Below are 27,744 nucleotides of genomic sequence, written 5' to 3'. Positions count from 1 at the left end.
AAGACATTTATTCAGCATCATGATCAGACTATTACATTTAGCAATCAACAGCATGGGTGCAAAAAAAAAAATCTACATTAAAACCCTTTTTTGGAATGCTTTACACTTTCCACAGGACAGAAACTAAAATAACCTGTTATACAATTAGTCACAAATACAGTCGTCGAGTTTTTTTGCCCATACACATGAGTATTGTCTAAAACATGTCTTCTTTGTAGCAACTAGGCCCTGCCACCACTGTGCTTGGCTGAGTTCACAAATCTGTTGTAACCTGTAGCTTCCCTGTCACTTCTCTGGCTCTCTCTCCTGCTAAGCTTTGTTTCTTGGGAATAATTAAAACCTTCTGCCACTGCCATAACTACTGCTGCTACTGGAACCACCATAGCCACCTTGGTTTTGTGGTTTGGCAAAATATTGGCCTTCACCACCATAGAGGCCAGAGCTTCTGCCTCCAAAATTTCCTCCCTTCATGGGTCCAAAATTTGAAGACAGATTGTTGTAATGGCCAAAATCATTGTAGCTTCCACCACCTCCAAAATTGCTTCCATCATTACCAAGTCCATTGTACCCATCCCCACTGCCACCATATCCACCACCACCACGGCTGCCACCAAAGCCACTTCAACCACTGAAGTCTCCTCCATGCCCAAAGTTGTCATTCCCACCAAAACCACCTCCACAACTGCCACCAAAATTTCCAGAACCACTTCGACCTCTTTGGCTGGATGAAGCACTAGCCATCTCTTGCTTCGACAGGGCTTTCCTTACTTCACAGTTGTGGCCATTCACAGTATGGTATTTCTGAATGACAATCTTATCCACAGAATCATGGTCATCAAAGGTTACAAAAGCAAAGCCCCTCTTCTTGCCACTGCCTCTGTCAGTCATGATTTCAATCACTTCAGTTTTCCCATACTGTTCAAAATAGTCTCTTAGGTGATGTTCTTCAGTATCTTCTTTAATGCCACCAACAAAGATCTTTTTCACAGTTAAGTGGGCACCTGGTCTTTGAGAATCTTCTCTGGAGACAGCTTTCTTTGGTTCCACAACTCTTCCATCCACCTTGTGTGGCTGTGCATTCTTTGCTGCATCCACCTCCTCTACTGTGGCATATGTGATGAACCCAAAGCCCCTGGAGCGCTTGGTGTTTGGATCTCTCATTACCACACAGTCTGTGAGCGTTCCCCATTGCTCAAAATGGCTCCTCAGACTCTCATCGGTCGTTTCAAAGCTCAACCCTCCGATGAATAGCTTCCGCAGCTGTTCGGGTTCTTTAGGAGACTGATTTAGACATGATGGCAGTGGGAAGAGAGACTTCAACGATGCTTCCTCAGCAGCATCCACGGGCAGAAAGGTGCATATACTCTTAAACCCAGCATTTCCATTTCTTACTATTTACCCTAGAGTAATTCTCATACGTGATCACAAAGATGCAGGTAGAATAAATTTTTACCCTAGTATTAAAAAAAAAAAACTTTTATTATGGAAATTTCAAACAAACCAAGTAAACCGTGTAATAGAGTGAATACCCACGTACTTCTTGCCCATCTAAGACTGTTATCAACAGCTATAACAGTCAATAGTAAAAGGCCTACATGTCAAGATATAGGAGACAATTAAACAAAAGTAGTACATCTATATTTTAAATTTTGGAATGCTGTGCAGCAGTATAAAAAAGGAAGAAAGAGTTTTACATTATGTCTTAAATGGACTCCAATCCATATACTTAAGTTTAAAAAAGCAAGTTGCCAAATAATTCATATAGCATGATACTGGTATGATGAGGAGGTTCAGAGAACATGCCCAGGGGCCAGTGCCCTACCACTTACTAGGTGGGTGACTTGGGCAAGTTGTCTACATTCTTTCTGCCTCAGTTTCCTTATCTATGGAATACAAGTTTGCATGATGATAATATCTGCCTTATATAGGGTTATGATAAGAATTAAATGAGTTAATAGGAGTAAAGCCCTTAGAAGAATGTTCACATTAAGTGGCACACTTTCTTCTTTGTGCAAAAAAATGATCAAAAGATAGTAAAAACTATTTCTCTATTTGAAAATATGTACATAACAGGAAAGCATCTGAAAAGATTTGCACTTAGCTGGTATCAGTGATTATATCTCGGGAGTACAAGAATTGAAAAGATAGTCAAGAAGGCGTTCACTTTGCGCATATCATTGGAACCTTTTACAATGAGAAGACATTCCTATTACTTGTATAAACAGTTTGAATTAAAATACAGATTCCCAGGCTCTACCTTTGGAGGTAGACTGTTATATTCATGTATTATGTCTCCAAAGAACAGACATAAATGGAAGATACAAGATCAACTGCAGCAACATAGTAGAAGTAGAGACGGAAATCTTTAAACATTAGTACCTAGACTGAAGTGAATGTTAAAAGAAATCTGAGCAGATCACTAAACATTTGGAGAGGTTATTGCTGTGAAAGTAGTAAATGGGACTCAGAAACGTGTGACACAAAAGAAGGTCAGTGTGATGGTTTGAAAGTCCCTTCCAAAACTCATGTTGAAACTTAATCCCAATGTGGCGGTATTGAGAGGGGGGCGCTTTAAGAGGTGATTGGATCATGAGGGCTCTGCCCATATGAATGGGTTAATCCATTCATGGATTAACAGATTAATGTGTTAATGAATTAATTAATTTAAGGGAGTGGGACTGGTGACTTTATGAGAAGAAGAGTGATTTGATCTAGCACACTCAGCCTCCTTACCATGTGATGCCCTGTGCCACGTTAAGACTCTACAGAGAGTCCCCACCATCAAGAAGGCCCTCACCAGGTGCACCCTGCAACCTTGGATTTCTCAGCCTCCATAACTGTACGAAATAAATTCTTCTTTTTTATAAATTACCCAGTTTCAGGTGTTCTTTTTAAGCAACAGAAAGTGGACTAAGACAGTCAGGATTAGGTCTCAGATTTTACATTTAGTATAATCCAAAATAGAACAGCTACCATTCCAAACAAGGAAAGATTGGAGTTTAAATAGGAACATGTGTGTATAAAATATAGTAATTAGTACATAGATATATGCACATACAAGTACATGCTTAGCAGAATATATTTATTTTCTAAACCTGTGCGAAATTCTCATGACACCGTTTTTATTTTTTTAGAGACGGGCTCTGTTACCCATGCTAGAGTGCAGTGGTGGCGTGATCATAGCTCGCTGAAGCCTTGAACTCCCGGGCTCAAGAGATCCTCCCATCTTAGCCTCTCAAAGAGCTGGGATCACAGGTGTGAGTCACCTTGCACAGCCTCGTAACACTTTTTAATTAATTACTTTGTCTCCCATATTCAGAGTTAAGAGTCATTAAAATATGTTTTAAATATAGAAACACATAAACTTGGACAAACTAAATCAACCTGCCAGGAAGTAATCATCTTGTCTGAACCTGCCAGACAACAAATTATAAACGTAAGGACTGGAATGAGCTGTTCTCAACTTCTTATTACCATCTAGAAGAATTCAATTACTTCATATTTGAAATTTCCTGAGAGCAGGCACCTTGTTTTTATATTTTTGTTTCCTAGTTTCTGGAGCAGTACCGGGCACATAGCAGTTGCTTTTAACAAATGTTATTGGCTGGGCATGGTGGCTCACGCCTGTAATCCTAGCACTCTGGGAGGCTGAGGCAGGCAGATTGTTTGAGCTCAGGAGTTCAAGACCAGCCTGAGCAAGAGCGAGACCCCGTCTCTACTAAAAATAGAAAGAAATTATATGGACAACTAAAAAAATATATATATATTATATATATATAAATTAGACGGGTGTGGTGGCACATGCCTGTAGTCCCAGCTACTCGAGAGGCTGAGGCAGGAGGATTGCTGGAGCCCAGGAGTTGGAGGTTGCCATGAGCTAGGCTGACGCCACGGCACTCTAGCCTGGGCAACAGAGTGAGACTCTGTCTCAAAAACAAACAAACAAATGTTATTGTATTAAGAAATGGCTGTGGCCGGGCGCGGTGGCTCACGCCTGTAATCCTAGCACTCTGGGAGGCCGAGGCGGGTGGATCGCTGGAGGTCAGGAGTTCGAGACCAGCCTGAGCAAGAGCGAGACCCTGTCTCTACTAAAAATAGAAAGAAATTATATGGACAACTAAAATATATATACACAAAAAAAATTAGCCGGGCATGGTGGCGCATGCCTGTAGTCTCAGCTACTCGGGAGGCTGAGGCGGTAGGATCACTTAAGCCCAGGAGTTTGAGGTTGCTGTGAGCTAGGCTGACGCCATGGCACTCACTCTAGCCCGGGCAACAGAGTGAGACTCGGTCTCAAAAAAAAAAAAAAAAGAAATGGCTGAATGTATGGCGAATAAATGAAGATTGCATTACTTCTCTTGAAATTCTCTGGAGATTCCTTGCCTGGGTAACTATATTGCTTTCTGATTCAAGAAATAGTGGATTGCTTTTTTTTTTTTTTTTTTTTTTTAAGAATATAAGGCATTATGCGTGTGTTCTGAAAAGTCATTTGAATATTTTTCTGCTACTGATTTTACAGAGAGCCTTAAGAAGCTGGATACCCATCACACATCCCTTTCTAACCGCATATATTTACTTATGTCTCATCTCTAGGTGCTCAGACTGTGAGAACCCAGCAGACAGGGATTATTGTCTCTGAATCCCTCCATAGAATTGACCACACTGCCATGACAGTAGACACTTGATGAATATTACTAACTGAATGAAAAAATGCTGTCTGGTAATGTTGATTTAGAGAATTTCTCTCTGAAGAGTTTCTTGTTCTCACAGAAAGTCTTCCTCTTCCAGTTGTACCTTCTGTTGCAACCGCTCTCATGGCAGCATCACTGAGAATTCCCAGTTCTCCCTGCACGGAGGCCATGAAGATAGATGAGGCTGGTATAGTCCCACAGTTGTTGCTCCTTTCACAAACAATGTTTGCTCCATTACTAAGACCTAATTAAACTGTTATGCCCCCATATTTCCCTGAGGACTAAGCTCAGGGTGATTTTTCCAGGTTTCTAATCTCTTAAATTGCCTATGTGTCAAAAGATCTCCCCGTGGCCATTATTGGTAACACCTTGAAATAACTGAATTATGCCAGAGAGGAAACTCACTTGCATGGAAAAGCCCTTGCCTTTGGACGTGCAGCAAAATAGCTCTTAATACTGAAGAAACAGAATCTTTTCTGCTTTGTGAACCAGTGAAAATCTAATAAAAGTGTGTCTCCCCTGGGTATTTTACATCATTAGCAGCCTGGCTTCATGCTTTGCTTTAACAAATAACTTATTTTAAAAATTTCTCCAGGGAGAAGACAGGGAGCCAAAAATATCTTGGAAGAAAACTTTACCTAGCAACCTGATAAAGCAGTTTCATACAGTTTCTAAAATTTAACTTCATGCAGTAAAGCCTTTGTGAATTTTTAGTGTCTGATTTTGGTATGTACTGAAGCTTCTTCATGGCTAAGCAAGAAGGAAAAAAAGTAATGTCTTGCATGTGAGCAGCACTTAATGGTTTTCATGGTACATTCATTATACCATAATTGATCAACTATTACATGCCAGGATAAAGTTTTACATATGAACATAGAATTTAAATTTTGCCACAATCTTATGTAGCAAGAGCTATTATAAGTCCCATTTTACTAATGGAGAAACAGGTTTAGAGGGATTAAATAATTTTCCCAAAGTTATATAGTTAATAAATGACTGAGCCCAGATCTTCTATCTGATATTAAAACCCACAGACTTACTTCGCTTGGTAAGACTCTTTTCTTTTTTCTTTCCTCTTCTTTTTCTTTTTTTACAGACAGGATCTCACTCTTTTGCCCAAGCTGGAGTGCAGTGGTGCAATCACAGGTCACTTAGCTCACTGCAGCCTTGAACTGGGCTCTAGCGATCCTCCTGCCTCAGCCTCCCAAGTAGCTGGGACTACAGGTGTGGGTCACCACACCTGGCTAATTTTTTTTTTTTTTTTTAGAGAGAGGCTCTTGCTATGTTGCCCAGGATGGTCTTGAACTCTTGGCCTCAAGCAATCATCCCACCTCAGCCTCCCAAACTGCTGGGATTACAGGTGTGAGCCACTGCACCCAACTGAGAATCTTAAAAAGTAAGTGAACAAGAAACTCTTTTTGTTTTATATGTACGTATCTCAGTATGTCTGTATCCATCTTTTTCTTCCCTTCTTTCTCTTCTCAAAAAAGGCCAACATTATCACATATGCTTCATTCCCTCCTGTTGCATGTCCTCTGAATTCCTCATGCTGCCTTGATGTACAACCCCAGGAGTGCTGTTCACGAGGTGTTCTCTGTGGGTGGCACCTCCTGAAGCAAGACTTCAGAACACAACGTGAGCAGTGTCCCCTGGAGTTGTGTGACCACCAGCTCTGTGGATTTCCTCCCCTCTCACCTGATCAAGAACTGTCTCCTTCGGCAGTTCCTCTACAGGAGTATTTCCATCAACATACAAACATGTCTACTATTCCATGCCCTAAAAGCAAACAAACAAAAAACCCAAGAAACAACAACAACCAATCACCCTTGACTCTGTATTTTTCTCTCATTTGCTTTTCAGCAGCAGTGAAAATTTACCATTTTGAAGCACTCTCCTCTCTTGGATTCTGTGCTATAACTATAAACTGAGTCCAAGCTCTTAACACTTACCACAGGACAGCCAGTAAGTTGAGGGAAGAGGTGTTGGGGCCAGGGAAGCAACTTTTATTTGGAGAGCTAGCAAACCAAGAAGGTGGCAGATTAATGTCCTAAAGAACCATCTTAAGTTAGTATGAACTTTTGGCTCGTTTTTACGTTAAGGGGAGGAGGGGGTGGTTGCAAGAGGTAACTGAGAACCGCAGACATCTGCGTGTCAATGAGGGTCTGAGGAGGTTGTAAAACTTTTTTGCTCTTGGTCAATTAACTTTGGATGATGTAGGTCAGGTTATGATGTTCTTATAAATCTTCAACCTAGCATTGTTATTATGTGTATACTTTGCTTATCTTTCTGGAAGTTAGTTTTGGGAAAGGGATGGTTATAATCTTTCTTTTAGAGTTGAATATAAACTAAATTCTTATTGCAATTAGCTGGCCTATGTGCAGAGTCAAGCAGAAGCTTTTAAACTAAAGGATATTAATGCAGGGGGTCAGAAACAAAATGGAGTTAGTCATGCTAAGCCTCTCTTCCAGTGTTACATAACTGTTTCCTTGTTTTCCTCCTATTTTTCTAGGCATTTCTTTCCTCTCTCTTTTGCTGGATACTTTTCGTCTCTCCATTTTCTAAATATAAAATTTCTCTAGGGCCTTATGTGAGCTACGTTTTCTTCTCTTCCTACATTCTCCTCACCTAGTCTTGTGGTTTAAAATACCATCTCAACTCCCACATTTATATCTTCACATTTATATCTTCACCCCAGGTCTTGCCTCTGAGTCCTATTCCTGTACCCAGTTTTCTCCTTGACAACTCTCCTGGGATGTCTTACAAGACTGTCAAACTTAACACCTGCCAAACCAAGCTCTTGTTTTCTCGTGCTTTCAGAGTTTCCCATCTCAGGAGATGGCACTTTCCCTGCCACAGTTGCTTAGTCCAGAAACTGAAAATTATCCTTGATTCTTACCTTTCCCTTATCTTTGAATTCAATCCAGTAGTAAGTCCTGTCTTCCTTTCTCCAAAACACAGATCCAATCAGTTCACTTCATCTGTTGACCACAAAGCCTCTACAGCATTTCCCACTGGGCACTTTAATAGTCACCAACTATTCCAACTTCTTCTTTTGCTCCCCTCCCATGTATTTTTCATACAGCATCTAGACTTTTGCAAAATGTAAATTAGGTCATATATAAAGTCTTACCCTGGTCTAGAAGGCCCTATATGGTCTGTCCATGCCTATCTCTCCAACTTCATCACAAACACTGTGTTTTAGGTGCAAGGCTCTCATTTAGTTCATTAGACAGATCAGACTTTCCTACTTGTGAGCCTCTGGATATGTTATTCCCTCTGCTTAGAAGCCTTCATCACCCCTAACCTGGCTGCCACCATCTTATACTTCAGCTCTCCTCTAAGATTCTTCTTGTTCAAGGTTACCACTGGCCTCCATAATGCTAAGAGTGGTGCTGACATATGTAGCACCTCTTCTTTCTGTTCATGTAGCAAATTTCCAGTTTCCCTATGAGATTCTGAGTTCCTTGATGTCAAAAACTGTATATACAGTACATTTTCATATCCCTGGAGCCTAGCATAGTGATTGACTTCTAGTAGGTGTTTAATGAATGCTTGTAAATGAATGAAGGTGCAAGTTGAGGCCTCTTGGGAAAGATTGCTGCAGTAGTAACCCTCACCAGTGTAGTGGACAGAAACTAGAAGGAACAAGAAGAGACAGGGGTTCAAGGCTTGGCACTGGCAATAACAACCCACTGTCAACATTCTTCTGACCTTTAGTTTCCTCATCTTGTCTATCTGCATCACCAAATTTTTGATATCATTAATTCTTAAGATTAAGAATTTTTTATTTATTATTACTTTCAAAAATAATTTTGTAGAGACGGGTCTTGCTATGTGCCCAGGCTGGTATTGAACTCCTGGCCTCAAGCAATCCTCCTCCTCCCTCTGCCTCTCAAAGTGCTGGAATTACAGGTAAGGGTAAGAATTTTTATTACTGAAGCTGCATTTCCTAGTACTATACCTCCAAATTCCCTTTTTGGGATGAAAGACTCATTAAATGAGATTTAATTAAAAATATTTTTTTTTGAGACAGAGTCTCCCTCTTTTGCTTGGGCTAGAGTGCAGTGGTGTCATCATGGCTCAACCTCAAACTCTTGGGCTCAAGTGATCCTCCTGCTTCAGCCTCCCAAGTAGCTGGGGCTATAGGCGTGTGCCAGCATGCCTAGCTAACTAAAAAAAAAAATTTGGTAGAGATAGCATCTCGCCATGTTGCTCAGGCTGGTTTTGAACTCCTGGACTCTAGCAATCCTCCCGTCTCAGCCTCCCTAAGTCCTAGGATTACAGGTGTGAGCCACCATGCCCAGCCTATTTTTTTTTTTTTAATTTTTATCTTGCCAAATCTAATGCCATTGTACCCATCCTAATTTTTAAAGCTTTTAATTATGAAAAATTTCAAAACTAAACAAAAGTAAATAGCACAATAAACATCCATGTAACTAGCACCAGCTTAAACAATTATACACTCCTAACTTCTATTTCATTCCTAGCCCCACCCACTTCCCCTTTCCATTACTTTGAAGCAAATCCCAGACGTGGTATCATTTCATCTGTAAATATTTCAGTGTGTGTGAGATAGAATTCTTAGGTGATAGCTGACACCCTTTCTGTTCTTCAGTGGATTAAAAAGTGAAGCGTTCATTGAACAGCATGTTCTTCCCAGAAACTAGATAACTAGCATGATGATCCTATTTCATGACAACATACTGGGTAGGTTCTTTGAGGGGGCTGTTGGGGTGGGTTGGTATTACAGCACCTAGCTCAATGTCTTGCAATCAATAAATAGAGGGTGACTGAAAACTTAAGACATATTAAATTTAACAGAGTTTAATTGAACAAGGAACGATTTGAGAATTGGGGAGTCTCCAGACAAGAATAGGTTCAGAAGACTCCGGGGCTGCCACACGGTCAGACAATATTTATGGAAAGAAAAAGGAAAATGATGTACAGAAAATGGACGTGAAGTACAGAAATAGCTGGATTAGCCACAAATGGGCATTTGCCTTATTTGAACAGTTATTGGCACAAAAGTAGGTTATAGGCTGTTTACACATCTAGTTAGGCTATACAGTTCACTGTATGGAGAAACCTTTAGGCTGAACTTAAAATATGTAAGGGGGCAACTTTAGGCTAAACTTAATTTAATAATTCTTTCCTTTTGGTTAACCTCTCAATTTTGAGAAATTGACCAAAACTTTAGGCATTGTACGTCACTCTGTCACCACAGTAAATGGACTTATTTAGTCTCAAGTCCCACTGGGAAATATAACAGTGGATTTTGTAAGGTGGGAACAAGAAAAAAGAACAATAGGAAAAACCCTAGTTACTTCAGGTTACTTTTTTGTAAGGGTTGGTGGGGGGGGGGGGGCTTCCTTATTATGCTGAAATCTGTTTCCAGGAGGAAAAAAAAAAACTGGTCTGTTTTGGGATTTATCTGCTTCTTCAAAGTTTCCGTTTGATTATGTAACATTTGCTATGAGTGACTCCATTTTGGTTTGGTCTTTTGAGGCCTCTCCAGGTAGGAGGTCAGTTCAGAACAATGGCCTCCCATAACTTTGTTTAACAAAACAAACCCGATATGATCGAAGTTTTTCAATACAGTCTTATCCACATGAGTCTAGGGCCTTGTTCTACCTCCTTGCTTCTGTTCCCTTTCCATATTCATTACTCTACAGGAAATCTTCAAATTTTATTAAACCAGTTAGAGGGAGTTGAAGTCACACTAAATTCTTCCAGATCTAGTGGAACAAAGAGCAATTTCCCCCGCCCAGGGTGGGACTCACTAACAGGGGGCGGGGCCGCGCATAGGCTCCGCCCACGGCAGCTCACCGCCCTCCTCACGTCGTCGCAGTTCAGCTTTTCTTCCCGGCAGCCCTAGCGCCAACCCGGAGCTCCTCAAGATGGCTGCCGACAGCGAGGTGAGCTCTGTGCTTATCCCTGTCACTAAGTTCGGTCTTCCGTGTCGTTTCCCCGGGGCTCAGTGTCTTTCTTTCCTTCCTCTTCCCGCAGCCCGAGTCTGAGGTATTTGAGATCACCGACTTCACTACTGCCTCGGAATGGGAAAGGTGAGTGAGTCGCATCTTTGGTTACCAGCACTTTGGGCCCCCGTGTCCCCCAGCTGCTTCTCTAACTCAGCCACAACACATGTGACGCCACTTCTGCGAGAAAAATAAGAACCGTGGGCCCCGGATCGCCACCGCCTCTCTTTTCTGGTCCGCCGCAAGCTGCTTCCGCGTCTCGCGTCTGATAATCCCTCCCCGCCCCCGTCAGCCAAACCCTTGAGACTCAGGCTCTCATAAAAAGTTTTGTTTTCTCTACTCTCCGACCACGTTCCTTAGACCTTTGATTTTCTGGTTGTTTCCCACTTGAAAGAACAATTTCCAAAGCTACCACTGCTGTTTCTGTTTTCATTTCCGTTTAACTCACTGGTTATCGTAAGTATTAAACTTCACAGATGGTTTTTGTTTTCCCATGTATGTTAGTTATACCCTTTCTGGCGGAGGCCTTTCTGCAGAGTATTAATGGTTGTCCATCTGCCACACTCCCATCATCTCCATCCTGTCTTTTAGAATAACCTTTTTTAAAAGCCTGCACATGGCTTTGGAACGCTTTGATTCAAGTTGTTACATTTCTGTGGGTACTGTGCCCAGGCTTCCTGTGCCTATCAAACTGAGATGACCAGCTGTCTGGGGGAAACTATTGTATCACTGAAATTTGTTGAAAGCCCAGTCTGTGGAGGAGTGACAGTGTAAATCGAGTAGTTTTCTGTTCTGTGTCACAGAAACTCTAAAGTTTTCTGGGTGTTGAGGTCAGTATTTAGACTGTTGCAACATATTATCTTTCCGGTTGGGAGAGGAAATTTGTGGATCTCATGTCATCAGATGGCATAGGAAAATATAAAAGATCTTTGCTTGAATAATAGTTTGACCCGTGGTACTCTCCCCAGAGGAAGAGTAAGATAAAACCACACTGGCAAGACTTCATTGAGCAGGTACTGTATGTCCAGAGCTGTGTAAACTAAGGGAAAAACAAAAACTTGATTCCTATGTTAAAAAAAACTCAAACCAGCAATAGTTAAAATTTAAGCCAATTAGTACTAACCATAAACATAGTAATTTAAATAGGGATGATATTGTTGTGGACTGTAATAGTTGGAGATAGTTTCATAGAAAAAATGGGAATTGAGCTGGCCCTTAAAAGTGAAAAGTAGTTGGTTGTACAGGAGAATGGACTGACATAGGCAGAAACAAAGGAGAGAATGAACCTTTGGGACTTCATGAAGAAATATATCTTCACTGGAGTGAATGCTACCTGTTGAAGGGAAATAAGCAACATGGGCTTAGGTCATAGACAGCCTCCAAAGCTAAGTAAAGGAATCCAGATTTGGTGTAGGCCTCACTCTCAAAGATTCTTGTTCTGTAGGTAGGTCTGAGGTGGGACCCAAAAATTTACTTTTCTAGCATGGTCCCAGGTATGCTGATGCTGCTGGTCAGGGGACCATACTTAGAAAGAACCACTGTTTAAGACAACAGTAAGAGACCTTAATTTTAGAATGGCCAGGTGATATGATGAGAGCGGTTTCAGGACATGAGATAAAATAAAGGTGAGAGACTTACCTTGATTCATAGTTAGGTTGGTGATTGGGGGACAGGAGAGAAAGGGAGTCTAGGAAGGGAGGATTGTAAGATATTTCAAAGATTTAGGTAGATGAGCATGATGATACATAAGAGTGGGAAGAATCAAAACATGGAACTGCAGTTTTTTGCCTGAAAGAATGAAGGTAAGGAAGTGTCAAAGTGAGAAGAGTGCAATTTTGGACCTGTTGAATTTGAAATAATGTGATGTCTTGAAGGTGATTAGAAAAATGTATTTCAAATCTTGGGAGGCTGGGGTGAGGAATCATCAGAGTTTTGAATGGAGAAATGATCACTTCCCCTAGTTAAATATTTGAAATATCCTGAAGTGGCTTATTAAGTCCTTTAGCTCTGTATAGGAAAATATTGTTAACACAGTTCAGAGAACTATCACAAAGTAGGAAATTTGGTTTTTGACTTTTATGTTTTGTTTGTAGAGTGAAACAGTTTTGTGAGAAAAATGTGAAGACTTTGGAGTCTCTTAAACCTTGAGTTTAATCGTTGAGTGAAAGTTCTTGTCAGTACAGTATGTTATGAACCATATAGACAACTTACTGAGAGGACTACATAGAAGCCCATAACTCTTTTTATCACTTATCTGTTGAAGAAATATGTATTGAATGACTGTGTATCAAGCACAATATACAATATTAGGGATTTAGGGATGTGGTGGTTAGTAAAAACAGATAATGGTTTCTGCTCTTATTGAATGTACAGTCTAGTGGAAGAGACGGACAAAAATCAAATAATACAAATGAGTCTGTAATTACAAATTTACACAAGAGCTAGGCAGGGAAAGAATCCTGGCCTTAGGAGATAACAAAGGAACCTAATATAGAATGAAGAGTCAGGAAGTAACCCTTCAGCTAAGACCTGGAGAGCTTTTAAGGAAAAAGTTAATTTTTCTAGTCAAATCTCAATATTTGTGGGATAGAGTCCAAATTTTCTCTTTTAGCTAGTACTGATAGAATTTATACAATAAGTATTTTAAGATGTTTCTCCTTTAACTGTGAAAGCTATATTTTAAATTATTTTTACGGTAACGATAATAGCTCACAGTAGATAAAAAAATAAAAATCACCTGTGAACTTACCACCAAGAGATAATTGCTATTAATTTTTTGACATATTTCCTTCTAATCTGTGTCTGTTATAAACTTTTTGGGTCAAATCATATTAATACTTATTTCTATAGGTTTCATTTTTTCATTTAACATATGAACATTTTCATATTTCCTCAAACATTCTTCAAAACGTTTTTGATGGGTGCATACTAGTCCACTAAGTGGATATATCATTTGTTTATAACTGTTTACTGCAGTTGGACTTTAAGTGTCTTCCAGTTTTTCACCTTTATAAAGGCATTATACATTTCATGCAAATTTTTATTCATCTATGGATATATGTAAAGTTTTCTTATTTTGTCAACAAGTAAACTTATTTCTAGAGCACTCATTTTCAGAATTAGTAATTGTCATTTGACTCCCTCCTCCAAAAGTGAATTAATATATGAATTAATACTGCCTTTAATTTTAGAGGAATTAGGAGCAAATGCATCATAAAATGATTTATCATTACTATCATTATATTAAAACAAATGTAAATATTAGTTTATAATGTTACTGAAGGAAAAACGTTGAATATAATTTTACTAGAATTAACTCCAGTACTCTAGCAATACTTCCTAGGTATTTTAGGGAGCAATGTTGCTGTTAGATTGCATCATACTTATATAAGAGGTCAGCTTCTTAGAGTAATAACAAGTCTGCTAAAAGTGTCTCTTAATATGTATTTAATACTACTACTGATATTTGACAGTTTGCTGAGGTTGAGCATGTTGCTACCCAAAATCAATTCTCTTTTTAAGAGGTCTTGTTCATTGGGTTTAAATGTTAGTGAATTATTTTAAAATCTGTTTGTCAGTTGGTTCTTAAAGCTGACAAATCTATTTGTAATTTCTCAACAGCTGTCTCTTAAAACTTGTTTTATTTTAATGAGCAAAGTTCCCAAATGATGTTTTCTTTTTGGGAGAGGAGGGCAAATCAGGGAATTCCTAAAGATGTTTAAAGAAAAAGTTAATTAAATAGGTCAGTTATTTTGAGAGTAGGGGAGACATTATCAGTTTCATAATTATCTTTAATAGTATCATTTTAGTCTGTCAGTTTTTACTTCTTTCCCAAATTTACTGTATCCATTTTAATAGAGCAATTTATTAATTCTTAATTTACATTTTATAGAAGACAGAATGCTTCTGTTGGGTAAGCAGCATACATAAATGAATCAAAATCTATAAATTCTTAAGCTAAAGATTATTTCTACTTTTTTCCATTTCCATAAATTAGGCTAACAATACCGAACTTACTGGGCCTTCTCTGGTCAAAATGTTAAAATATAAAAAGTACCTTTTTAAAGAAATTACATAAAAATAGGAAAAAAATGTACCGTTACATATTTAGAAGACTTTCCCTCTCCTTCCTAGGTTTATTTCCAAAGTTGAAGAAGTCTTGAATGACTGGAAACTGATTGGAAACTCTTTGGGAAAGCCACTTGAAAAGGTCAGATCTCTTTGCTGATGTCTCTAAATGAGTATTTGCTTTGAATCCTCTATTTTTCAGCTCTTTACTGCATTTGACACATTGGAATTAAATGTTTTTTTTTTTTTAAGTTATGTATAATCAATCTATAAACATCAAATGGCATCTGGAAGAATCAGGATTTGAATCTGTGGCAAATGATATATGTAAGACATTTGTTACATGTTTTTAAATAATAAAGTTATATGTATAATATTCTTTGTGAGTGATTTCATTTGTTTCTCCTGATGTTTACTTCTCTCTTGCCTTTTTCCTTGGGATGTAACAAAATCTTTTTTTCAAGGTTTTTTAGTTGGTCAGAGAAGCATTGCAATTACTAACTTCTTGGGTACAGTATTTTGCTTAACTAATGAGGAAAAATCTAGGTCTCACCACTGACAGCTATTTTATCCAATTTTTGTATATTTTATGATACCACTAATAGCATTCCCCCTGTTCCTGCTCTTTTAACTTACAATGTTTTGAAGGTTTTATTTAAGAATGAAAAAATTACTCTTCAAAATAATGTGGAACTCTAATTCTAATCCAAGGTATTGGTAGTTTTACTCATAAACCACACCCCAAATCTGCACTGAAGAATATACTCTGAGAGTAAACCTAGGTTTTCTGGATTTACTGAATGAATTTTAACAATTTAAGATTAGTTTGTTAGATAAATTTTTTTTTTTTTTTGGAGACACAGTCTCACTCTGTTGCCCAGGTTAGAGTGCCATGGCATCAACCTAGCTCACAGCAGCCTAAACTCCTGGGCTCAAGCAATCCTTCTGCCTCAGCCTCCCGAGTAGCTGGTTCTACAGGCATGCGCCACCATGCCTAATTTTTTCTATATGTTTTTAGTTGTCCAGCTAATCTCTTTCTATTTTTAGTAGAGATGGGGTCTCGCTCTTGCTCAGGCTGGTCTTGAACTCCTGAGCTCAAATGATCCACCCACCTTGGCCTCCCAGAGTGCTAGGATTACAGTTGTGAGCTACTGTGCCCAGCATAGATAAAATCTTTAGAAATAAAATTGATCATTATTACAAATCTATTAGCTCAATAATTTAACTGCAGTTTACCTCTCTGAAAGGAACTCTTAATTATCAATATTTGCTAGGGTTTTTCAGCTTTATGGTGGTGATAGCAGAATTTGAGACTATCAAAAAAGCAATAAGATTTTTTTCATTATCCTTAGGAATAAAAACTGAAAAAGTAACAATACATACAGAAATCATCATTTAAGGATTTGTTGGAATATATAAATTGATTTATAATATTACTATATTATATTTTTGAATAAAGAAAATGTGTTTTCAGACAAGATCATTCTATTCCACTTGATACAAATGCATTAATGACAATTTATAGATGCTGATAAGATGAAAGGCAAAATAAGCTGGATATATATAGCTAGTAGTATAGGGAATGATTTACACTACCAAAAAGAGAGCTAAACTGGGTACTTCTGAGCTGTAATATTCTTTTTTGATTTACACATATTTACTGAATATCTGCTATGTGCCAGATGTGAAGAAATAGTCAACAATGTAAGATCTGTGTTGCTGTTGAACATAAATTCTAGTGAGAGTGATAAAGAAGTAAACAGATTAAAATTTAATTTGTTTTTTATTTTTTAAATTGATATAGCTGTACATATTTTCAGGGTATTTGTGATAATTTGATACATTCATATAGTCAAATCAGGGTAATTGGAATATTCATCATCTTAAATTCTTTTCTTTATGCTAGGAACATTTGGATTCTCTTTTATCTATTTTGAAATGTACAATTGATTAATGTTGACTATAGTCACTCTAAGGAATTAAAATTTTAAATGCTAAATTCAGTTTTGGGATTTAAATGTATTTAAAGTGGGGATCATACTGCCAGGCATGTAGTAGAGGCTAAAGAAGGTTAGTCCCAGCTCATTTCTCCTATTAGATAGTAGTACATAAATGAGATAAGGAAAACATGAGCAGATTTCAAGGTGAGCTCTAACTATGATGAATAAGATTGGAGAAAATGTAAAGGACAAAGATTATTTGGCATAGAAAAGAAAGTTTAGAGAATGCCTTAATGAAAGATTTTAATTTATATGAAGGATAGTGATTACTAATTCTCTTCCTCCACTCAGGGAATTAGGAGAAATTATTTTTCTAAAAACCTTTAATTATGGAAAATTTCAAATATTTATGAAGTGAACAAAATAGTACAATGAACCTCCATGGGCTCATCTCACAGTGTCAATGATTCATACTTTGCCATTTCTTATTTTAGTACCTCTGTCCACTCCCCCACCCCCGCTAGTTTTTTTAATAGTTTTTTAAAAATAAAATTTGTAGACATTGTAATGCGCAAAACTTAACTATTTAATGTTGACAAATGTTCACACTGGTATAATTCACATTCCAATCAAGATATAGGACATTTCTGTCATCCTAGAAAAATCCTTAGTGGCCGTTTCTGGTTAATCCCTGTGCTCCCAGGTATCTGCTGTTCGTTTTAACAGTAGATTACTTTTACCTGCTCTAGAATTTCATATTTATGGTATCATATAGTATGTACTCTTGTGCCTGGCTTTTACTCACCATAATGTTTTTTGAGATTCATCTAGGTTGTTGCACTTATCAGTATTTCATTTCTCTTTATTGCTGTGTAGTAAGTAGTTTGTTGTATGAATAAACTTTCTTGTTGACAGACATATTGACTATTATGAATAAAGCAGAACATTATTGTGTGAGGCCTTTCGTGGACTTATGTTTTTATTTCTCTTGGGTTGGTACCTATGAGTGGAATTATTGGGTAATAGGATAGGTGTGTGCTTAACTTTATAAGAAATTGCTAAAGCTATTTGTACTGTTTTACCCACACACCAGCATAAGAGTTTGGGTTGCTCTACATTCTTACCAACAGTTGGTTGTTTTCAGTCTTGTAAATTTTAGTCATCCTTGGGTATGTAGTTGTGCTTTTCATTTGTATTTCTCATTGTGGTTTTAATTTGTATTTCTGTAATGAATATTGATGTTGACCACTTTTTTCATGTGCTTGTTAGCCATTTGTATATCTTCCTTTGTGAAATGTCTGTTCGAAAGTTCTTTGTGACCATTTTTTTCAGTTGAGTTGTTTTTATTGAGTTGTAGGAGGTCATTTAGTTTTTTTTATATTCTATTTTTAAGTCTTTTCTCATATGTTAGTTTTGCTAGGTTCTGAAGATGTTTTTATGTTTTCTTCTAGAAGATTTATCATTTAACTTTTATTTAGGTCTGTGATTCATTTTGAACCACTATTTGTATATGTTGTGAGGTAGGGATCAAGTTTCACTTTTTTACATATGGATATCCTGTTCTAGAACCTTCTTTTGAAAACACTTCTTTTTTCATTGTGTTGCTTTGTCACCTTTGTTGAACAGTTGACCAAAGAGGCCTGCTTCTGGAATCTGTATTCTGGTCCATTAATCTATTTGACTGTCCTATATCAATAGTGTGTTATCTTGATTACTCTAATTTAGAGTTTCCCAACCTTGCCACTGTTGAAATTTTTGGCTGGATTGTTATGGGACTGTCTTGTGCATTATAGGATATTTAGCAGTATCCCTGGCTTCCACCTACTAGATACCAGCAGTACTCTCCCAGTTGTAACAACCAAAATTGTATCCAGACATTGCTAAGTACCAACTGAGGGACAAAATTGCCCCCTGTTGAGAACCACGGAATAGCTTTTTAGTAAATCCTGAAGTTAATGTAAATTCTCAAAAACTTTTGTTGTTTTCTCAAGATTGTTTTATCTATTTTAGGTCCTTTATGTTTTAATTATGAATTTTAGAATAGGCTTAACAATTACTAGAAAAAGGATTATGATTATGCTGGGACTGCAATTGGGATTGTGTTGAATTTTTAGATTACTTTGGGGAGAAGTGACATTTTAACAATCTTAAAACTTCCAGTTATGATCATGGTACATGTCTCTACTTATTTAGGTCATCTTTAGTTTTTCTCAGCAATATTTCATAATTTTTGGTGAAAGTCTTGTACATTTTTTGTTAAATTTATTACCAAGTATTTTATGTTGTATGATGCAATTGTAAATGAAATTTTTTTTTAGTTTTCCAGTTGTTTGTTTCTAGTGCATAGATATACAGTAAAATTTTTTATGTTGACTTTGTATTTTTCAGGCCTTATTCATCATACTTATTCATCATAAGCATTTTGTCCTTTTGCATTTTCTACATTAATAATTATTCATGCAAATAGGGACAACGTCTTTCTTTTCAATATTTATAACTTTATTGTCGTTATTGCACTATCCAGGACCTTCAGTAAAAAATGTTGACAAGAACTGCTGCGAGTAGACCTTGCTACCTTATCAATGTGAGGGGGGAAATGTTCAATGCTTCAACACTTAAGTAAGCATAGCCTTTTTATAGGTGTCCATTATAAGAACTAAGGGAAATTCTTTTCTTCATTTGTGAATGGTTTTTTGTGTGTGTATGTGTGTGTGTAAATGGGTATTTAAGTTAATCAAATCTTATTCAGCATCTATTGAGATAATTTATGCCTTTTTTATTCTCTGAATGTGGTAAATTATGTTGATTTAAAAAATTTTTTTATTGTAAATTATGCTAAGATGAACCATTTTAACCATTTTTAAGTGTAAAATTAAGTGACATTAAGTACTTTTAAATTGTTGTGCAGCCATCACCACCGTCTACCTATAGAACTTTTTCATCAGTCCAAACTGACATTAAATAATAACTTCCCCCACCCTCAACCCCCTGGTAACTACTATTCTACTTTCTGTCTCTATGAATTTGCCTATCCTAGGTATCTCATATAAGTGAAATCATACAATATTTGTCCTTTTGTTCCTGGCTTATTTCACATAGCATAATGTCTTCAAGGTTCATCCAAGGTTGTAGCATGTGTCAGAATTTTCTTTTTAAGGCTGAATAATATTTTATTGTATATATATATATATATATATATACACCTCGTTTTATTTATTCATTCATCTGTTGACGGACATGGGTTGCTTCAACCTTCTGGCTATGGTGAATAATGCTGGATGTACAGGTATCTGTACAAGTTTCGGTTTTTACTTCTTTTACATTTATACCCAGAAGTGGAATTGCTGGATCATTTGATAATTCTATTTTTAATTTTGGGGAGGACTGCCATATTTTTGGCTGGCTACAAATTATGTTTTTGTTTACCTGAAAGTATCTTTATTTTACCTTGTTTTTGAAGGATAGTTTTGCTGAAGAATTCTGGCTTGGCAGTTATTTTTTTCCAGTTCCTTAAAGATATACTTTCATTGTCTTCTGTTCTCTATATAGTTTCTGATGAGAAGGTAGATAACATTCATATTTTTATTAAACTTTGTGTTTTTCTCTGGCTGCTTTTGAGATTTTGCTCTTTAAAAAAATCTTTTATTTAAACTATCTGACTGTGATGTGCACAGATTTTTTTTTCTTTTACTTCTTATCGTTTATTATTGGGTAAGTTTTTTTGTTTTTTACCACATTGGGAAAGTTTTAGGTTATTATTTTTTGAAATATTTTTTTCTGTCCCATTCTCTACATTTTCTGTGACTTAAGTTATATTTGACTTCTTGATACTATCCACAGGTAGGTCTCTGAGGTTCTGTTGTCCTCTTTTTTTTCCTCTTTGTTCTTTAGGTTAGATAATTCCTCTTGATTTCAAGTTCATTTATTCTTTTCTTCAATGTTTTCAACTTGCTGTTAAGCCCACCTGGTGTAATTTTCAATTCAATTATTTTACTTTTTAGGGCAGAATTTCCATTTGGTTCTTATAATTTCCAATTCTGAGATTCTTCATCTATAAATTTATTTTGAAAATGTTTCTTTAGTCCTTGAACATATTTATTATAGCTAGCCTAAAGATTTTAAGAGGAGTTGCATCATCTAGGTCGTCTCAGGGTTGGTTTCTGTTGACTCTGTTTTTCTTGAGTATAGGTCACATTTTCCTGGCTTTTTATTTGTTTGGTTTTTGTAGGTTCTTCTTTTTTTTTTTTGGAATGTGTGTATCCAATAATTTATAAATTTTATGCTTACATTATGAATGAAATATAGAGATCAAATGCAGTCTACATTTCAGTTATAATGTAAGCATAAATTTTCATTCATAAAATTTCTGTTGTGTTCCTGTGGAAATTATGTAAACATAAATTTTCATTCATAAAATTTATACTTCTGTTGTGCTCCTCTGAAGAATATTTTTTTGTTCTAGCCAGCAGTTTGCATGGCTGGATTAAAACTCTATTCTCCTCTTCTCAGTGATGCCAACAGCTGAAATGTTTTTCTTTCAAGCTCCTCCCTTGTAATTGTACCCTAGAGTCTCTACTGCACGGACATAGGTGAGCAGATAGCAGTGAGCAGATAGCCAAGGTTTGGGGCAGTTTATATGTAACTTTTGGAGCTTACCCCTTGTTGGCTTCTTCCCTTTCGGAATTTATACCTCAATGTTAGAACTGCCCTGCCAGCCTTGAAGTTTTGTCCTTTTTCACCTAAATTCAGTAAAGCTGTATCTTTCTGCTGCCTTCACAGATTAGAACACCCTTAGGTCAGCAGTTCTCAGTGTGTGATCTTAGGAACTCTATCCCTGAGAGCTTTTTAAGGGTTGTCAGGGCCCTGCTTTTTCTAACTAGGTACATTGTGTTCATGAGGCTGAATTTTCTTTATATGTTTCGATTAGAAAAAATTTATTGCAAAGATGGAATGCAGAAACATATATGAAAATCTAATTATCTTTTTTTTAAAACTATACATTAAAAAGATATTCAAAAAGGTAAAACAATGCCACTCTTTTCAGTATTTTTGTTCTGGAAAACATGGCAACTTTATTTTAAGATATAATAAGTTTATTATCATTTTAAATAAATTAATAAATAACTTAGAATTTTCTCCAAAAAATTTCTAATGTGGGATCCTCAGTAATTTTTAGGAGTGTAAAGGGGCCCTGAGTCCAAAACTAGAATTGTTGTCTTAGACAAAAAGATATAAACATGCACACCTTGTCAGATACACTTCCTTTTATTCATGGGTAAACTCTTCTCTAGTTTCTGCTTGCCTTTGGTCACTTTCCAGAACCTTGGAAAATTGTATTTTTGTCCAGATTCTATAGTTTTTCTGTGAGGGAAGGTTTATCTGACCAAGCTACTTTACCATTAGCAGACTCTACAGGGCTAGGAAATGATTTTAAGAGGGGAGGAAATGGCAAATATTTAGCATCACATTGTTTCTCTGTTATTGTGCCCTTTTTGATTTCAGAAATTTAAGTAAATGTAAAATTACTTTGAGTATTAAAATAGGTTTTTAAGGCAGATTTTGGTATTTTAGTGTCTTAGACTTTATAAAATAGATAATAATCTTGGTAGTATGATACTGCTTAACGGCAGGGGAATTAAGGAAATGACCTTTTAAATTCCTTTTAGCCTTGCAATTTTTTAATTCTGTGTTGCTAGCAAAAATTTTAAGTATTTTTTTATGAAATGTTAAGTTTAGATATGTCATGAGCTGGTAATAGAACTATTTAGTCAGTGACGTGAGTCTTATCTCCCTTAAAAATTCATGGAAGAAGAACCATTAACTTTAGAATATTAATAGAAGAATAATGACTACAATAGTATTGAAATGAGTTCACATTTTTCATATGCACTCAGTGGATTGGAATGACACTTCACTACTTAAAATTCATATGATGAATTTAAAATAAATTTGAATTACTGGTTTTCTCTAGTTTAAGGAACTTTCCAAACTAAGTTATAACAGTAGGTCACATTTGGGACTTATATAAACTTTAAATAAACAGTTTAAATTCCTTTATTTGCATTCTCTGCAAACATTTAGATGTTTTATGGATTATTAAAGTAGAAGAGTGGAGATTTTCTTTAAAGCTAAAGTTTTTGGAACCTATAGACAGTTGAAGATTAGTTACTGATGAGAATGCACTGTTTCTGAAATAAAGTAAAAATGAAAGCAACATTGAGTGGCTCACAACTTTTTAGAAATAAGACATTTAAAATAAGGTTTGTAGTCTGATTTTTTTCCTTCATTTAAATTTTTCCTTTAAATAGTAACCCTTCTGCTGGATTTTATTCAGAAGAAAAAAATTGATGTTTTATTATATTTCCTACTCTTTCAATTGGAAGTTTTGGGAGGTTGTTTTTTTTTTTTTTTTTTTTTTTTTGCTATTGTTGTTGTTAAAGGTTTTATATTGTAATATAAAATTTCAGGGGATATCTTTTAGAAGCAGTACAGCATAGTGGTGAAGAATATGGACTATAAAGTCATATTGCTTGTGTTGGAATCCTAATTCTATTGCTTATTCACTTTGTGGCATTGTGCTGCCTTAATTATTGTTAGTTACTATTAATATTATTATTGCCCCTCTCTCTCACAGATATTTGCCAGAGGCTGTAAAATGATTCTTGCTTAGGTAGAGTAAAATATAAACAAATAGAATTACATAACACTTTTTTGCAATAAAAATCATTTGTTGTTTCTTAGAGCACCTAGCAGTTAAAAACATAACACCTAGCCAGAGGGAAAAGCTTTATGTAATGTATTCTGGCTGAAAAAGCTCAAGTTTAATTCTGAGATAGATAAGAGTGAAATGTCTCTGTATACATTTTTAGTTCTATTGTTCCCTAATTCGTTTCTTTTGTGCATTTTTAAAGATTTGTTTGCCATTTAGTTACAGCACAGTAGCCAAATGATAAGTAAAATTTTCACTGATAAATAAATTGTTCTTCCAATGTGATAAGTAATATTTCCAATATACATCATGAATTTCACTTGGAACTTAAATTTGATGAGGGACATGTGCCACTAAAGCAAATAGAACTGTACAAATTTTTTTTTTTTTTTTTTTTTTTAAGAGATGGGTTCTTTGTTGCCCAGCTGGAATGCAGTCCTGCAGTCTTTGCTCACTGCAGCCTGGATCTCCTGGAGTCAAGCCATCCTCCCACGTCAGCCTCTTGAGTAGCTAGGATTATAGGCACGCACCACCATGCCCAGCTAATTTTTTATTTTTTGTAGAGAGGGTGGGAGCTCAAGGTTGCCCTGGCTGATCTCTAACTGCTGGTCTCAAGGGATCCTCCCAGAGTGCTGATTGTAAGCATTAGCCACCTTGCCAACCCAAAAATCTTTCTTTGGAAAAGAAAAAAAAAGATCCCAGCCAAAACCATTTACTCACTTATTTTAGATATTGGCTGATGTAATAAAATCTTTCTACAATGTAATTCTAAACAACAAATATAAATCAGCTTTGTGAGCTCTTCATAAATTAATACTTATTCTTGTTAAATGATGCCCTAACTTAAATTTTACATCTTGGCTTGGTGTAGATAGCATTTTGTTATAACAAATGCAGTAAAAAATATTTTTCACAAAAAATAAATTAGAGCCATAATCATTTATGGAAGATTTTGGTAATTACATCTGTATTTCTATGACTCAACCTTTTGTTAGCCTGGCATATAGACAGAGGGTGTGATTCAATACCACGGGTTATAATAGTTAATTTGATAATTCATTTTTTACATACACATGACACATTGCCTGGTATGCACTCAGTAAATGTTGATTGATTCCCCAGAATACATGATGAACCCCATGAACTTGTCTTGTTCTCTTTGCATAAGATACACAGTGTAAACAGATCATATTTAGTTGCTGGGGTTTTTGTTAACATACGGTGATGGTGGCATTTTTTAAAGCATTATACAAAAGGTAAAAAGTCTTTTTTTCTAGATGGTCTGGTATTTTTAAAGTAAGTAACTATGTATTTTTAATTTTTCTGCATTTAGTTTTGTAAGTAACCATTTTCTTTACATGTTGGTTTTGTTTTTTATTTTTCTTCTTGTTGTAGTAATTGTTCTCCTTAGATTTTGATTTAGTAATTTGATTTTTTTCTCCTAATGAATTTTATATACACTGCAATTGGCAAGTTTTATGGATGAATCATCTTCTAAAACTTTGTAAAAATGTTGAGAATTTCAATTGCATTTTTCCATAGAGGGGATATATTTAAGGTATCTTTTCAGGGTAGCACATAAAATATTAAAATTTTCTCCCTACTTCTGGGGCCATGTTATAAAAGACTCTCTTCTTCCTCTCAACTACTTCCTTTTGTTCATTTGTTTTTCTCATAGAGTGCCTACTGTGAACCAAGGATTGTTCCCCCACTTTCTGTTTATCAAAACAGCCTTCTCACCCTGTCCTCCCTCACCTACAGATTATTAAATTCTTTTCCCTTTGCTTCACAGTCATTTTATCTATTCCTCAGCTGTCATTATTCTTTTTGTTTCTCCCTCTAGGAAAGGTATAAGAAAGGGGGGGAAAAACCCAACTTTTAATCTAAGGAATGCAGACCTCTTTAAATTATCAGGCCCAGAGAGGCATTTAAAATGTAACAGCAGTCAAGTCTGGCTCCCCCTTGAGCTAAATAATTACTTCTTGAAGCCACTTGCTATGTGGGCTCTAGACTGACGCCAAATAGCGTCATACGCTGGATACCATAACTCATACCCTGTGGTTCGACATGTATAGCCAGTCACTAATGAATGTTCTTTGTAAGCCAATGACGATTCCTGTCAAACAGCTTTATATCAGCCCACTCCTTTGTTCCCTTTTCCTTTAAAAACCTGCTGGTACCAAAGGCCTGCAAAGCAAGGTCACTTGGTAGTGTGTCCTGGGCTACCTACAGTCCTCAACCTTGGCTCAGATAAACTATATTAATTTTGCCTTAGCCTATTCCTTTAGGTTAACAGGTACAACTAATGACTTGGAGCTGTTCAGGTTGTTAATCCTAAACCAGATCTCCAAACTCAGTTTTTTTTTTTTTTTTTTGAGACAGAGTCTCACTCTGTTGCCCGGGCTAGAGTGAGTGCCGTGGCGTCAGTCTAGCTCACAGCAACCTCAAACTCCTGGGCTTAAGCGATCCTACTGCCTCAGCCTCCCGAGTAGCTGGGACTACAGGCATGCGCCACCATGCCCGGCTAATTTTTTGTATATATATATTTTAGTTGTCCATATAATTTCTTTCTATTTTTAGTAGAGACGGGGTCTCACTCTTGCTCAGGCTGGTCTCGAACTCCTGACCTCGAGCGATCCACCCGCCTCGGCCTCCCAGAGTGCTAGGATTACAGGCGTGAGCCACCGCGCCCGGCCTAAAACTCAGTTTTTAAGAAAATTATAATAGAAGTTAGGTTTTATCATGTTACTAGAATTAATCAGTTTAAAGGATACATAGCTTGTTGTGGACAGAGGGACTTCACTACCATATGTGATAGGAGTTCTTAACCCAGAGTCTTAGGTCTCCTAAAGTTGCATTGAGGCTTAATTTTGAATGTGAATATGCACACTTTCCTTGGGAGATGGTCCGTAACTTTCATCAGATAATCAAAGGAGCCTGTAACCCAAAAAAAGTTAAATAAAAGCTATTTAATTTTTTTATATATTTATTATTTTTCAAATTAATGTTTTTAGTTTTGGCGGAATACCTATCCAAAGGCTTACTTAAACATGAACTTTTGGGACAATTTGTGTGACAGAGACTACAGGTCTGTGTGGAAGCTATAGCTTACTCTAACATACAAGACTGGTAATTTTTAAGTTGGTGATATTTGTCCTTGGTTATCCTTCTACCACCTTAGACTTTCTACCAATCCTAGTATATTGGCCTTGAGGCCCAGGGCTTTAATTTTTACCGGCCCTTAAATGTTGAATGCTCGAAAATCTACTTCTTTCCTTTGTTTACACTTTTCTATCCCCATCTTCACCCTGTGTCTAAAATGTTACACTAATCTCATTAATCAATAGAAAGCAGTTTTATTAATTTATTTAAAAGATTTGAATGGATTATAATCACTTGACCTTATGAAAATTATTTTGGTTTCATATTTTACTAAAATGCTAAAGGAAAATTGAAATAGAAATTTTTACCCTTCCAAGCACAGAGTTCCTTATAGTAATAATGTATAAAATCAGTCACAGAAACTGCTTTTGGGCTCCTATCCATGAATTCTTTTCCACTGTTTAGTCCTCAGGTTTTTAAAGTTTTTTTAAAAATGCTTCTGGGCCCGGTGTGGTGGCTCACGCCTGTAATCCTAGCACTCTGGGTGGCCAAGGCAGGAGGATCACTTGAGGTCAAGAGTTCGAGATCAGCCTGAACAAGAGTGAGACCCTCTCTCTACTAAAAACAGAAAAATAAGCTGGGCGTGCGTGGTGGTATGCACCTGTAATTCCTGCTACTTGGGAGGCTGAGGCAGGAGGATCGCTTGAGCCTAGGAGTTTGAGATTGCAGTGAGCTATGATGAAGCCACTGTACTCCAGCAGGGGCAACAGAGCGAGACTCTGTCTTAAAAAAAAAAAAAAAATGCTCTGGGATTTCAGAAAAATGTAAGAAAAGTAAGTAATACATTAAGATCATGTGCTTTGTACTACAGCTGGCTTTTTAAAATTATCTTTATATTTTGTTGGCACTTTTGCAAGATAGACATAAACATATATTGTTACTTTAATGTTTGCATTGTAGTCCATTGTATGTCATAATGTGTATGCATATTCCTATTGAATATTTGCTTTCCAGTTTGGTAAGTATGGTACTGTGGTGGTAAGCATTATTAAACATACCCATGAAGACTTGTGAATATTTCTGTAAGATTTCTAAAAATAGAATTACTAAATCAAAGGGGACATGACTCTTATTTTTGATAAATACAGTGATGTTTTCTGCCAAAATGGTATATGAAAGCACCCATGTTCTCCTTCAATATTTTATTTTCATTATATTTTTGCCAATATGACTATTTTTTTTTATATTTTTCTGAGCAC

General features: G+C 36.5%; 1 protein-coding gene and 1 pseudogene across 3 annotated transcripts in view; one reads left to right on the top strand and one right to left on the bottom strand.

Moving 5' to 3' along the window:
- Positions 1–333: 333 nt before the first annotated feature.
- Positions 334–4,861, bottom strand: LOC138387522 (heterogeneous nuclear ribonucleoprotein A1-like; annotated as a pseudogene).
- A 5,719-nt stretch (positions 4,862–10,580) lies between these two features.
- The window catches only part of RAB3GAP1 (RAB3 GTPase activating protein catalytic subunit 1), a 98,123-nt gene continuing 80,959 nt past the window's right edge, over positions 10,581–27,744 (top strand). For all 3 annotated transcript variants that reach the window (XM_069473240.1, XM_069473235.1, XM_069473249.1), the window contains exons 1-3: positions 10,581–10,606; positions 10,698–10,753; positions 14,801–14,876. In XM_069473240.1, the coding sequence (XP_069329341.1) occupies positions 10,589–10,606; positions 10,698–10,753; positions 14,801–14,876 (150 nt within the window). In that variant the 5' untranslated portion in view covers positions 10,581–10,588. The remainder of the gene's footprint in view (positions 10,607–10,697; positions 10,754–14,800; positions 14,877–27,744) is intronic.

This window comes from Eulemur rufifrons, chromosome 1 (assembly GCF_041146395.1).
Source record: "Eulemur rufifrons isolate Redbay chromosome 1, OSU_ERuf_1, whole genome shotgun sequence".
NCBI lineage: Eukaryota > Metazoa > Chordata > Mammalia > Primates > Lemuridae > Eulemur > Eulemur rufifrons.
This window is presented reverse-complemented; position numbering and strand designations above follow the sequence as displayed.